Source organism: Thamnophis sirtalis, unplaced genomic scaffold (genome assembly GCF_051295495.1).
Source record: "Thamnophis sirtalis isolate CommonGarterSnake01/CBP01778 unplaced genomic scaffold, rThaSir2_p1.2 scaffold_4, whole genome shotgun sequence".
NCBI lineage: Eukaryota > Metazoa > Chordata > Lepidosauria > Squamata > Natricidae > Thamnophis > Thamnophis sirtalis.
Genome location: NW_028261384.1, coordinates 105,759,085 through 105,772,093, shown reverse-complemented (window position 1 = coordinate 105,772,093; position 13,009 = coordinate 105,759,085). Strand labels below are relative to the sequence as shown.

Genomic DNA, 13,009 nt, shown 5'->3' with positions numbered 1-13,009 from the left:
CCCCAGATGCTGGGGGGAAAAGTAGGTGCAGAGTTTCATCTCTCCTCAAATTATCCCGATCCTACCCAGAATAATAAATGTTTTTCTTTCTATAGCCTAATCTACTAAAGTGTGTATTGGTTGTAGAGAATCTAAGAATCCTAGCCATAAGTTCCTATAGAAAGCCTTTGGGTTTCCAGAAGAATCTGAATTACAACCCCAAACAGGTTCAGGCTGTTTTCTAGGCCTTTATATTTTCCTCAAGGTTTTTTTTGGATTCTACTGTTTGTCTGTTCATCTTGTCCCTTTGTAAGACAAGTAGTAGAAACTATAAGCTCTGACCTCAAGATGACATGTGGCTCCTGAATTATTTTTGGGTTCCCCAAGAATTTCTCTGACACTACCTAATAAAGATGTATTTAAATTCACAGGAAACAAAACATAAACCTAGAACAGGCCTGATGTAAAAAATGCCATCCCTGCCAACACTACCACTTAGAAACTCCCGGCCCAAAGGCCGGATGGGTCATGTGCTGGCCACGCCCACACATGGTTTAGCGAGGGGAGGAAAGTCCCGATACATCATGTGATGCCGCTATGATGACGTGAGTTTGACACTCATGACCTAGAAAATTCTTGGAGGTCGCCCCCCATTTTATAGAACCTCTGGTATCCTCAACACTTTTAAGAAACAAATTAAATTCATACTATTTTAGCAGGCTTCTGGCTCTTAGGCTTTTTGGGGTAGGGGGGGATGACCAACATAATTAATTGAGTGTTAATTGCTTTAATTGGCAAAGTATTGTATTTTGACTAACACCCACTGCCCAGAGTCTGCATGGATGGGAGTGGATTATAATGATTGCTAAATAAATAATTAACATGCTTGCTTTGCTTAGTCTAATATAGAAACTTTAAGTGACCTAATTGACCCCCTAAAAACCATATTTGCCTTCTTTTGGCAAAGATGAATAACCCAGAGTCCCCGTAATGCTTCTGTCAACTGCAGAGCAAATCCAAAATGAGTAAGGAGAAAATATTCCTCCCTTTAATAGCATTTTGTGACGCTCTGAGGGCATAATAATTTTATTTTAAGTGCAACATGGTCCAGAGTTTAGATTTATATACCTTGTTCCCTCTGTTGGAATTACAGACTGGCTGAACCAGGACGATGAGAAATAGCAGAAGCAGAACAGGAGTCCATATCTGACACTTTTTTTTTTTAAATTCATGCAGCTGGCCACCTAACTGAAGAGACTGGCAGTAGCAGGGATCTAATTCGCAAGCAACCAATTTCATGGAGGATTTAGAAAATAATGAAGAACCCCCCAGAACTCAGTTGGAGATCTGGCATCTCGTTTAGACATTGTAAAGCAAGCCAGACACACTGAAACCTTCTCATAATCACATTTGATCTCAGCAACTGGTTCCATCCAGCATCTTGCACAGGGCACAGTCCACCACCACCACAACAACACATTGCAACTTGTGGACTTAGCAGTGCCCTGGATGGCAGATCCAGTGTCCTACTTCCAGCTTGCAGCCTCTCACATATGGACTCAGTTCACCAGAAACTTTGGATTGCTTTCTTGCTCCTCCACTGCCTGGCATTGACTGGGTCAGTTGGCATCCTGGATCCAGCAATACAGAAGCAACTTGACAGCCATCAACTGAGCCAGTTTGTTCACCAGGTGAGATTTTAAACAGGGGGCAGAGAATGTCAATGGGTTCACAAGATAGTTGACACTTGTCCTCATTACTAATTGTAAAGAAGTGCGGACAAAGTTGTTTATTATAGTTCTAGAAATCAAGGGAGAATTTGGGATAGGGGAGGTTTGGCTTATCAATATTTGTACAGTAATTAGTAGTGGTAATTCTGGAGTTAAAATGCATTTTGAAAATTTCTCCTTATTTGTTTAATAATCCACTCTTTCTAATTATTCTCTTTTCTCTCAAAAGAAATTTACATAGTATTCAGGGATAGGGTGGAGGTTAAATATTATTATTAATATTAATAATATTAATAATATTATTATTAATAATAATAATAATAATGACATTATTATTAGCATTGTTGTACAAACATCCCTTTGTTTATTGACTTTTATATTTTTTTATCTATGGGTCATTTGTGGTTGCTGTTTTATTGTTTCCAATCTGCACCATTTTTTCTTATCATTAAAAGAAAAAAGAAACAAAAGAATAAAAATAGATGCATTGTGGAATAAAATGCTGAAAAAGGCTTTATTCCTAAAATTAGAACTGTCAGGATTGAACAATAAGAATTGGAATGTATGGAGCAGCTCCCAAACCTATAACCTTTATCTTTTATAGCAATTTTGAACAATCCCCTCTCTGCATTTGAGTTATTGTATGTAGGGCAGCTGCCAGCACCGTTGTCCTCTGGGCCCAATCAAGGAGAGACAGTATGAGTAATGGGGGGAGAAAGAGAGGTCAGCATGTCTATGTTTCCCTATCAATCACCACACCTTCTCTTTCAAAAAGCTCAGGGTCCTGCATTTTAAAAACCTTAGCAGGTAGGCGTTAGCCTAGCTCCCTATTTGGCTGAGAAATACCCTGAAGCCTAAATGACCAGTAGCTGCAAGCTCCTTCAAAAAATACTCAACCTCTCTCCAGACACATACAAATCTTGTAGAATTTAAAGCAATGTTCTCAATGCTTGTGACATTCAGGTACATTGGAATTCAGCTCTCATAATGTTCTAGCTAGGAATGAGAGTTATCTATTTGTTTGTTTCCATGTTTCCTCCAACCCCTCAAAACAAGCTTGCTGTGAGATAAGCAAGGCTGAGAGTGACCTGGCCTGAAGTCACCCATTTATTTTTGTTGACCAAGCCTGCATTTATACCCGGTTCACCCTATTAACAACCCCTTAGCTACTGAAATCTAGAACAGGTGGAAGGCCTCTAGTAAACATAGACTGCCTTAGACAGCCTGACTAATGAATTTTTATGGCATAAATGTTCATGGACTCTGGAGCCCTTTTCATCACAGTAATGCTAGTAGTCTTTTGAAATGCTACTGCAGTATTAGCTGCCATGGGTTAATAAATCCCCCTTTCCAAACATAGTTCCTGTATGATGCGTAGAGAATGCTAATTAGATAGCTTCTCATAATGTATTATATAAACCATGTTTGATAGATCACAATAGATCGATATGCCTAGCAGACCAAATCAAACAAATCTCATTATGGTATGTATGAAACCTGCCCCTCTTTTACATTGGGTTGTGCAAGTAGGAAGAGTGAGAAGATCCCCATTTATTATCTTTCCTGTATACTTGATGGCCACATGTTCATTAGCTGGCATACAAACTGGCCATGAATCACTAATGCACCAAACCTATGACAGCCAAGGTCATCAGGTACATTGACATTGAAGATTGGGCCATGGTCTGTATGCTCAATCTCTTGCCCACTCCCATTAGGGAGAGCATTTATTTAACAATTCAAGTTCCATGGCTAATAAGCGGCTGAGGTAACTGGTAATATGGGCTGGGGGTCCTGAGAATCAGTGCTGCATTTAGATAATTTATCTTTCTGGTATTCATGACTGCTATTTCTTGGTGAAATATCTTCCTTCTTTGTGTGAGACAATGAATTTGAGCTGATACGTTGCCAGTCATGTTGCTGGTTCTTTTAGAGCATAGCTGAAACTGAGCCTAGCAACAGATGTTACATCTTTATATATGGGTAATGTTAAAGGAGAGAGTATCTTATCTCTGATAACCTTCCCTCCTATTGGAATTATTTGCATTTTATAAATGTCTATTGCTTTACTAGTAAGTCTGAAGTAATGTCTTGATACTGACATTCGCCAGGCTTATTTTATGATGTGGTCCTTGTGACTGGTCATCAGCCAAGGCTGATGTCTTCTGGTTTTAAGTTATCCAAAGTCCTTCCTTCTTTGGAATGCATCAACATGTATTTGTTGCCTCCAGTGATATTAGTTGGACATTATTTCACCAGGGATTTACTACATTTTACTTCCAGTTTTAATAAGCCAGCACTGATGCACCTGGCATCCCACTTCCTCATGCTCACATTCTCACATTCTGTCCCCAAAGCTCCACCACTTATGTGCTTCCTCTCCACCCTTGCCTGCCTGTTCCACCATTCAAGAACAACATCTGGGATGTTAGGCTGAAAGACCATCACAGACCTAAGCATACTGAGAGTCCCTTTTTAGCCAATTAAATCCGGATCTGCACTTAAACTTTGGTCTGCCTCTGATCAGCTAAGCTAAGGTAACTCCCAGGTAATTATTTTTGGGGGAGACATAATGCAATAGTGTTCGGCCTTGACTCAGTGCCACTATATTTCTCCCTTGCATTTGGTGGTGCTCAGTTGAGATCTGCCTTTGCCTAAATTGATAGATAGACATAGGTTGGTATTCAATCCCGGTTCACCCAAAGCTAGGTAAAGACATACCAAGCCTGCTTTGTAATTTCCATGCATTTTGCACATGCTACTTTAGCCTCTGGCAATATGAATCAGTTTCAACTGATATAAAGTACCATATTTTTTGGAGTATAAGATGCTCCGAAGTATAAGACTCACCTAGCTTTTGGGTAGGAAAATAAGAAAAAAAAAATCTACCTCAGCCTCTGCCTCCCAGCAATTTGCCTTCTTGCAGCAAACAGCAAAGAGCCTGTTTCAGTTTCAGTTTCAGCACAGCCTGATTCGCCAAGAAAAAAAAATCTGCCTCTGCCTCCCAGCAATTTGCTTCCTTGCAGCAAACAGCAAATAGTCTATTTCAGTTTCAGCACAGCTTGATTAGCAGAAGCAGCTGATTGTTACTTGGATCGGCTTCCCAATCAGCTGTTTCAGGCAGAAGGAATTGCCATTGCCTATTGCCGCCTCCGTGCGCTTCATTTTCAGCTTTTCTGCAACCCATTTTCGCCCATTCTGGTTAGAGGCTGATCCAACCAACAATCAGCTGCTTGTGCTAATCAGGCAGTGCTGAAACTGAAACAGTCTGTTGGCTGTTGGCTGCAAGGAAGCAAATTACTGGGAGGCAGAGGCCAAAGGGTGGGAGCCGGTGGGTGGACAGGGCTACATCCTCTTGTTCCTCCAGTTACTCCCTGATATTACTTTTGTGCCTACTTCAACCATCAAAACTCCAGTATTTCCCAGAGTAGACAGGGTTAGAGGATATGGAGGGTGGGTTTGATTTTGGTGTTTTTTTCCCCTAGGTGAGCTGTCCCCTAGATGAGTATTCCAATATATCAGAGGTTGCCACAAAGAAGAGGGAGTCAAACTGTTTTCCAAGGCACCTGAGGGTAAAACAAGAAGCAGTAGCTAGAAACTAATCAAGGAGAGAAGCAACTTAGAACTGAGGAGAAATTTCCTGACAGTCAGAACAATTAATCAGTGGAACAGCTTGCCTCCAGAAGTTGTGAATGCCCCAACTCTGGAAGTCTTTAAGGGATTGGGCGGCCTAGAAATTTAACAAACAAACAAATAAATAAATAAATGTTGGATAGCCATTTTTCTGAAACGGTATAGGGTTTCCTGCCTGGGCAGGGGGTTGGACTAGAAGACCTCCAAGGTCCCTTCCAACTCTGCTATTGTATTATATTGTTTCAGCTTTAGCATCAGTGGCTAAAATAATGCAGAAGATAGCACAATCTAAGTGGCACCCAGACATTTTTGAGCCCCTCAAATAAAGGATGCACTTACGCAACATTTAAAAAAAAATAAGGTTGGCATGTTTGATCATATAATTCAACATAGCCTCCTCTGCCTGACAGTGACTCACTTGGTCATTGAAGAGAGCAGAGACTGAATCTAAATTCTTTGGCATGTAATGTAAGGACACCCCAAAGTTCAGCCAGCAATAAGAATCAGTAGGGGACCTTACTGCTAGGACAGCCTGCATTGCTGATTTCACCATGGCCCAAAGTCATATATAATGACATTTTTAACATGCAATACAATGTCTACAATGTCTACTTGCTGTTTAGGCATCATGTCAGGAGATTATGATGAGGATAGGCATCGCAAGGCAATGGAGCTCCTTCATGTGCTGTGTTCCAACACATGTGCTGCCCAGGAACGTGAAAAGTGTCAGGAACTGACAGGGCATGTGGGTCCCATCAACACAGGTGAGAATCTTGATCTATAATATCCATAGAAGAAATTGGAGTAGAATGATGAAAAATTATGGTCTAATTCATGGATCTTGTTGGTATGTTGCTGGACTGAAGTGGCATAAAAGTCTCTCTTATAAATTATTATTTCATATGAACAAATAACTAAAATATGTCTGTATGTTGTTGTATAGTTCCACGTGACAGAAAGACATTCTAATGAGTGTCGTAGGGTCATTTGAAATCTTGAAATACTTTTGTATTTTAGAAAAATCAGGCTTCTAGTCCTTATCACATTTGCCAGGATGAAAATCCTGAATGCTCTCTGGAGTTTTCTTGGGTAATGCTTTGAATCAAGCAGTTTAAATATTGTGCAGTGGAAAGTACATTCAAATGGAAGAACCATTACATAATTTGATTACATATATATATTTATTGCAATTGTTATGGTATTTATTGAGAAGTCTATGTATGTCTGTGCCATTGGGTTTTAAATGGTCTTTAAATAGGATTTAATGGGAAATGGTTTTTCTATTCTTTTTTGCTGCATCTGTGAAAATTTATTAAAGACTATCAGAGATTTTTCTTATTTACTAACAACACTAGGAAACTTGAGTATAAATAATGAAAATATATATAATAGCAAGATAAGAATGAATGAATGTTGTGCATTTATTGAATGTAGATGGCACTCTTTTGGCGTGAAACTACAATACGACTATGCTTATATTTAGTACTGATCCCAAGGGACTGTGGTGAATTTATGGTGGGGGGATTTATTTCCCTTCAGTATAATGTTTTTTTTATAATTCCACACCTAATCAAGATTGTCCAATTAAATATTTATGGAACCAAATAACGAACGCCTATGGATGCCTCTTCCAGTGCTTGGCAGACCATAACATAGTGAGGTTGGGGCTACCTCTTCTAATGTGGGGCAGGGCTAAATTGGCAGTTATGGACAGTTTGATCGTACTATTCAAAGAAGAGCTGAGCTGTCGTGTGTTCTGCCCTTTGGCAGTTGGTGCTACTAGCCCAGGATTCTATGTTCTCTCTCAACAGCCAGTAAATGAGGACAGTTCAACTAGCCAAGATGACAGACGGCCATAAAAAACAACTTATCCCTGAGTTTTCATTATGGTATTTGCCTCTCCACTTTTCTCCTCTAGAGATCCTGGTTAGTCTTCTGTCAGTGATTGTGACTTTCTGTGGGATTGTGCTGCTGGGCGTCTCCCTTTTCGTCTCTTGGAAACTATGTTGGATCCCCTGGCGGGACAAAGGATCCTCATCACAAACCCAACGCAAGGAGCATCCCCTCCATGCTCATCTCCACCACTCGCCTTTTGGGGATCTCCTGGCTGAGCGGGTGGAACTGGGTCCTGAAATGCCTGAGAGATCATACCTCGATATGGATTCCTATCCCGAGGCCAACCTCAAGGTTAGCCAAACCTCCCCTGACCTCCCCGTGGAAAGTCAGACCGGTACCAAGGAAGGCAGCATTCCCAATGCTCACTCCCACCAGCAAGTAGCAAGCTTGGCACCCACTCCCAGGTGAGTTGTGAGGAGGGAAGGATGCAGAGGGAGAGCCCAAGTATTAAAGCTGAGACTATACAGTTGATGTTTATACGGAGGACATACGTTCAATACTACCTGTCTAACATTAATAATTGGTGTCTAAGAGTATTCTTGTTTTTCTTTCCTTGCCCCGTTTTTTTTCTTTTATGTCACATTTCTTTTTATGTCACATTATAAGAATGAGTGCACAAACTACCTGATCAGTAAGGTAAGAGCCTTTCAATCAATATCTTTTAGCCCAGATTCCCATTCCATAAATCAAAGCATTAAGAATAACTCCCAGAGATGCAGAAGACAATGAAAATAGTGCAAGTTGCCAGATGATAGCCTAGCTCTTCTGACTGCAACACCGACATCATGAGACCCACACATAAATACATAATTGATTCATTATGCCAGTCTTTCTCAACCTGTGCAATTTCAAGGTACCTGGATTCCAACTCCCCCAACCACCTGGCTGGGGATTTTGGGGAGTTGAACTCCATGGATCTTAGAGTTGCCAAGGTGGTGAAAAACACTGTATTATATACTATTCTGAAACACAGTGCTGCTTGAAAAGTTTTGGGTTGATCCTAACAGATGCAGTCCTTTAAAAAATAAGTTTTGGCTTCAGAATATAATCATAGACATGCTTCATGGATAAGTAGGCTGTTCATTTGTTCATTGCATTCAGCTTCCAAGATACTTAGAGTTAGAGGTTTTTAGTGGGTCTTTGGAAAAGGAGAAAGCACTGTAGCATAGGGGGCACACAGCTGTAATATAACAATGTTGCTGGTTCATAAACAAAGGAAGAAGAACTGATTATCTGCCAACTCAATAATCAGTTCTCCTCAACTGAACCTCCATCATATCACAGTTCATGGAGCTTTCTCCACATGTCTCCTGTTTCTTTTTCCATATTCAAAGAAGTGAAAAGTTAGTACTAATTAAAGATCTCACACTGAAACAGTTACAGTCACATTGAAGCAAATTATTAAATCAAGTGAATCTCCAATTTTGTTTCTAAAGAATAAAAGTGCACCTGCTATCTTTTGGGAAGGCTTGTTACGGCAGGTGCCATCAAGCTTTTGTATACTTTTTTCAAGATTTCATCTGTAAAATCTGTAAATCTGTTGCATCTTTTTATACACCTTATATATACAATAGATCCAGATTTAGTTATATTAAGAAAGTACCATCTGAATGCTGCGGCATTTAATGTAAGTTGCGGATAATGTAAATCTCAGTGATTTTAATGAGTTAACTAACTCTGATTCAAATTTTAAATTAATTTAAGTTAATAGACCAAAAGATATTTGTTACCCTTCTGAAAATTTAAAGCCAGGGTGTTGAAAGATGTAATTCTATCCTGGACAGAGGGGTATTGATTTGTAGGGTGAATTTAATGGACATGTGGTTATGTGTGGCTGTATTTTTTTTTTTGTTACTGTTCCATCCAGGTACAACACACTGCCACGTCCTGTGACCCAGCAATTGAGCAGCCCAGACACTGGAGTCCATGTTGGAGGAGAAGACAAGGTGGAACAAGTGACGAGCATTGGGCAGATAAAACCTGAACTGTATAAACAGCGCTCAGGTGAGGCAGACTCCAAGAAAGGGGAGGCTCCAAGCTGTGGACAATTAAGCTTTGCCCTCCGCTATGCCTATAGCACGGAGCAGCTGGTGGTCAGGATACTCCGAGCTTTGGACTTACCTGCCAAAGATGCAAATGGTTTCTCTGACCCCTATGTGAAAATGTACCTTCTGCCTGACCGTAAAAAGAAATTTCAGACAAAGGTGCATCGCAAAACCCTCAATCCTATTTTCAATGAGACCTTTAACTTCAATGTCCCCTTTGCTGAACTGCCCTCACGTAAGCTTCATTTTAGTGTCTATGATTTTGACCGTTTCTCCCGTCATGATCTGATTGGCCAAGTCGTCCTGGACAACCTGCTGGAGATTGCTGAGCGGGACAATGATGCTCCCCTCTGGCGGGACATCATGGAAGCCAGTTCGGTAAGTGGAGCTGTTAGTCCTTGACTTACAACCATTCATTTGGCCACCAATTGAAGTTACAATGGCACTGAAAACAGTGACTTAACAACCATTCCTTATAATTGTCACAATATCCACATGATTGTGTGATCCAAATTCAAGTCTCCATGTGATTATGTTGGTTGTAGTGTCCTGGGTTCATGTGATTGCGACTTTCTCAGTTGTCTTCTAACACAAAAAGTCAATTGGGGGAAAGCTAGATTTGCTTAACAACTGCATGATTCACTTAACAACTGGGGTGATTGCTTAACAACCATAGCAACAAAGATCATAAAAATCAGATGTAACTCTCTTATTTAGCAACAGAAAGCCTGCTTGATTTCGTGAGAAGTGACGTCCCCTTGAATGATGCATTCCAGGCTTTTGAGTTAAAAAGGTAAACTCTAACCAATAATGCAAATCGCTCAAGGGATTAAATTCATTGTAATTGAATTAGTCACAAAATTCAGCAGTCTCATTTGGTTAATCAAGCTCTTCAATACTTGAATGCGGCATTTTAGCTTGGTGCACTTCATCAATTCAGTCAATCAATGCAGCTGCATTGCTCAGCTATTGTATATTCATGAATCAATAACAATAGTTGCCTCAAAAGGAGGGGGGAAGGTTTTTTTATAAACATTTCCACACTATGAAAGTCAATTTTGTTCTTTGACTGAGGAGAGGCCAGATAGATGCACAAGAGAACACAGTAGCACAGCTGTGCTCCATTCGTCAATATCCCTCCTGAGCACCATTCAGGTTGTGGTGGTCCCATTGGAGTGAAAACGAAATGAGGAAGGGAGCATTGCATTCATTTGCTTCATTTCCTCCCAGTGGAGGTTACAATTTTGGTTACAATTCAGTGTTACCACGCTTAAGAAGATACAATTATTTTTTAATTATAATAAAAAAATCAAATGCCACTGAAGCAGCAGCTGATTGGGGCATGAAGACTATTTCAATCCCTGCTAGCTTTTAGGATGACAAGCAGGCAGGGGTGAAGTCTTCTCTGCTTATTTAAAAAAGCAATTGCTGATTAAGTTCACAGAAAATGGCAATCCCCACAAGAGGAGACATTCCCTTTTTTAGCACAACTACTGCTAAATTGAAATTATATTTTTCACCATTCTCAGATTCATTATTGGGTTAAAGTGATTACTAAGCCAAGTCTTCAATTTAAAAAGTCTTATTTTTTCCTATCACCCAGTTTATATTTATTTATATAGCTTCTAATTCTTACCTAACTCAAAAATATGAAGCAAATATTCAGGCACTGTTCTGACCAGCTAAAGTGTTTAATCAACAAGAGCACAATTCTAATCGGCAGATTGTAAGGAGTATGTAATTTACTTAAACCTCTGTGTCGACCTAACCACATCTACTCAGCCACAGCTCCCCTGGCAGAGCTCAGATAGCCACGCCTACCCAGACACGCCCACCTGCCTGCAGTGAGTCGTCCCATTCCGCACAGAAGAGATTTCCCATTAGTTAAATACGAAGTTTGGTTTGTACTCCTGAAATTGTCTGTGGTTAATGCCCATGGAAACATTACTATTTTACTCCTGAGAAAGCACAGAGGATATTTTGAGGCTAAGAAATGTAGTAGAAAGGATTCTGAATTATTGTTTCATATATAAGCACTTAGCTGCGTGTATATTCATAAATATTGAGTTTTGAACAAGATTAGCAGAGCAATATAACCTGCTGGACAAGACTTACAATGTGCTCTCACTGTGAAACACAAATTCTGTAGAAATTTGGTATAACTGCAGTCTTATCATTGTTGCTAGGCACATAAAAGTAGCATTAATGATCATTCGTAGGATGTGCAAGAATAGTTTCTTCTTTAATACATTCCTAATTAAGGTGAGCTTTCACAGCTCATGACCTTCCCTCTTGGCCTGTTCACTGCCAGCTCTGTAGATAATACAAGATTCAGAAAGCTTCTCCACCCAATTCCTTTGCTTTTTGCTTGCAAAAAAAATATGGTGGAAATGCACTCACGTATCTCTTCTGTGCTCTGGCCTCTGTCCTGCTTCCAAAATATAAGTGCAGGGAGGTTGTAAAATGTTTTGGATACTTAAAAATGTGCACAGTGTCTGAAGAATGGATGATATAAAAGGATTTGTGTGGGCAGAGGTGAAAAATGGGAAATGTCATGAACAAGGGAGGAGTTCCCTGGAGAGAATTGGTAAAACCAAAAGAGAATATGGGAGTGGGTGGTTTCAGTAGGTTTCTTACAGACATTCCACCTATTGGGTTCTCCCTCCTCCCATTCTTCCCTCTCCCCATTCCTTCTCCTTCATCTCTCTCAAAGAGCAACTCGTCTTTAATTTTCTTCTTCTCCCTCTCTGTGCGTATTTTTAGCTAGGCTCTTATTCATCAAACTGGTGGCTAATTAGGGCAGTCAGGTGTGCAGCAGCCATTTCTCCTGATCCTATCATCAAATGCCCTTTCCTCACAACTTCAGATTTCTCCTTCTTTCCTATCCTGCCCAACAATTGTCATGATAGTCAGTCAGTTTTCTTAGCTGCCTTCTATCTTTCTGCCTTTCTCCAAAAGCCTGAAATATCTTCCTCGTTGAATGTCATTCTTACTGATTGTATGATTTCCCCCCCCCCCCCCAGCTTTAGCAAATCAGTTGGTTACATGGTGGGGGAGAAAGCACTGGAATAAAGAAAGGGAGTAAAACCAAATAAACATTCCCGGTAGGATTAGAGAACAGATACCTTAGACAACTGAAGGAGGAGAGCAATCTTCACCAGCTTCTGGATGAAGACCAGAGCATGGTTGATAGACTTGTTCAATAGGCTGAGAATGCAAATTGTGGCCCAATGTATCTGGATGGGTTCCAGACTGAGGAAGGCTGTCTTCACATCCAATCTTATTGAAGATTCCTAGGATTCTCATTTGGAAAATTGAATTATGTTGCACCAAGGGTATCTGTTCAAAATACACCATTATTTGTTCTTTCATATAATTTCCAGTGTTGCTTGTTTCCCCTCCTGCAAATCAGAACATCCAATATGTTTAGTGACATGTGTGGCATAAACTATTTCTTAGGGATTCTTTCCGACCTACCCAACCCTTTAAAGTGTTTCCTCCCTGTGCCCACCAGATGCTCCCTCTTGTGTGTGAATGATGGTATTTTAGCTACATATGCAACTGTACTTCCGAATATTGCAGTTAGGGAATATGGCACTGTATTTGAGTTTTCCGGGAATTGGGTGTTTTTAGAAGCTGGATATGAACTGATATATAATAGGCTTCCCCACCCCACCCCACAATGTTTGCATCTCTAATGCCATAAGTGCAGAGCTTGAGGCTATA

The 13,009-nt window shown here is 40.3% G+C and overlaps 1 protein-coding gene across 2 annotated transcripts in view; it reads left to right on the top strand.

Annotated features, from left to right (window-relative positions):
• The window catches only part of SYT3 (synaptotagmin 3), a 55,280-nt gene that overhangs the window by 26,347 nt on the left and 15,924 nt on the right, over positions 1-13,009 (top strand). The window contains exons 2-6 of one of the 2 annotated variants that reach the window (XM_087713684.1): positions 1,216-1,670; positions 4,067-4,246; positions 5,966-6,106; positions 7,261-7,642; positions 9,106-9,661. In XM_087713684.1, the coding sequence (XP_087569810.1) occupies positions 5,971-6,106; positions 7,261-7,642; positions 9,106-9,661 (1,074 nt within the window). In that variant the 5' untranslated portion in view covers positions 1,216-1,670; positions 4,067-4,246; positions 5,966-5,970. The remainder of the gene's footprint in view (positions 1-1,215; positions 1,671-4,066; positions 4,247-5,965; positions 6,107-7,260; positions 7,643-9,105; positions 9,662-13,009) is intronic. The other variant, XM_087713685.1, reaches the window with a different exon arrangement.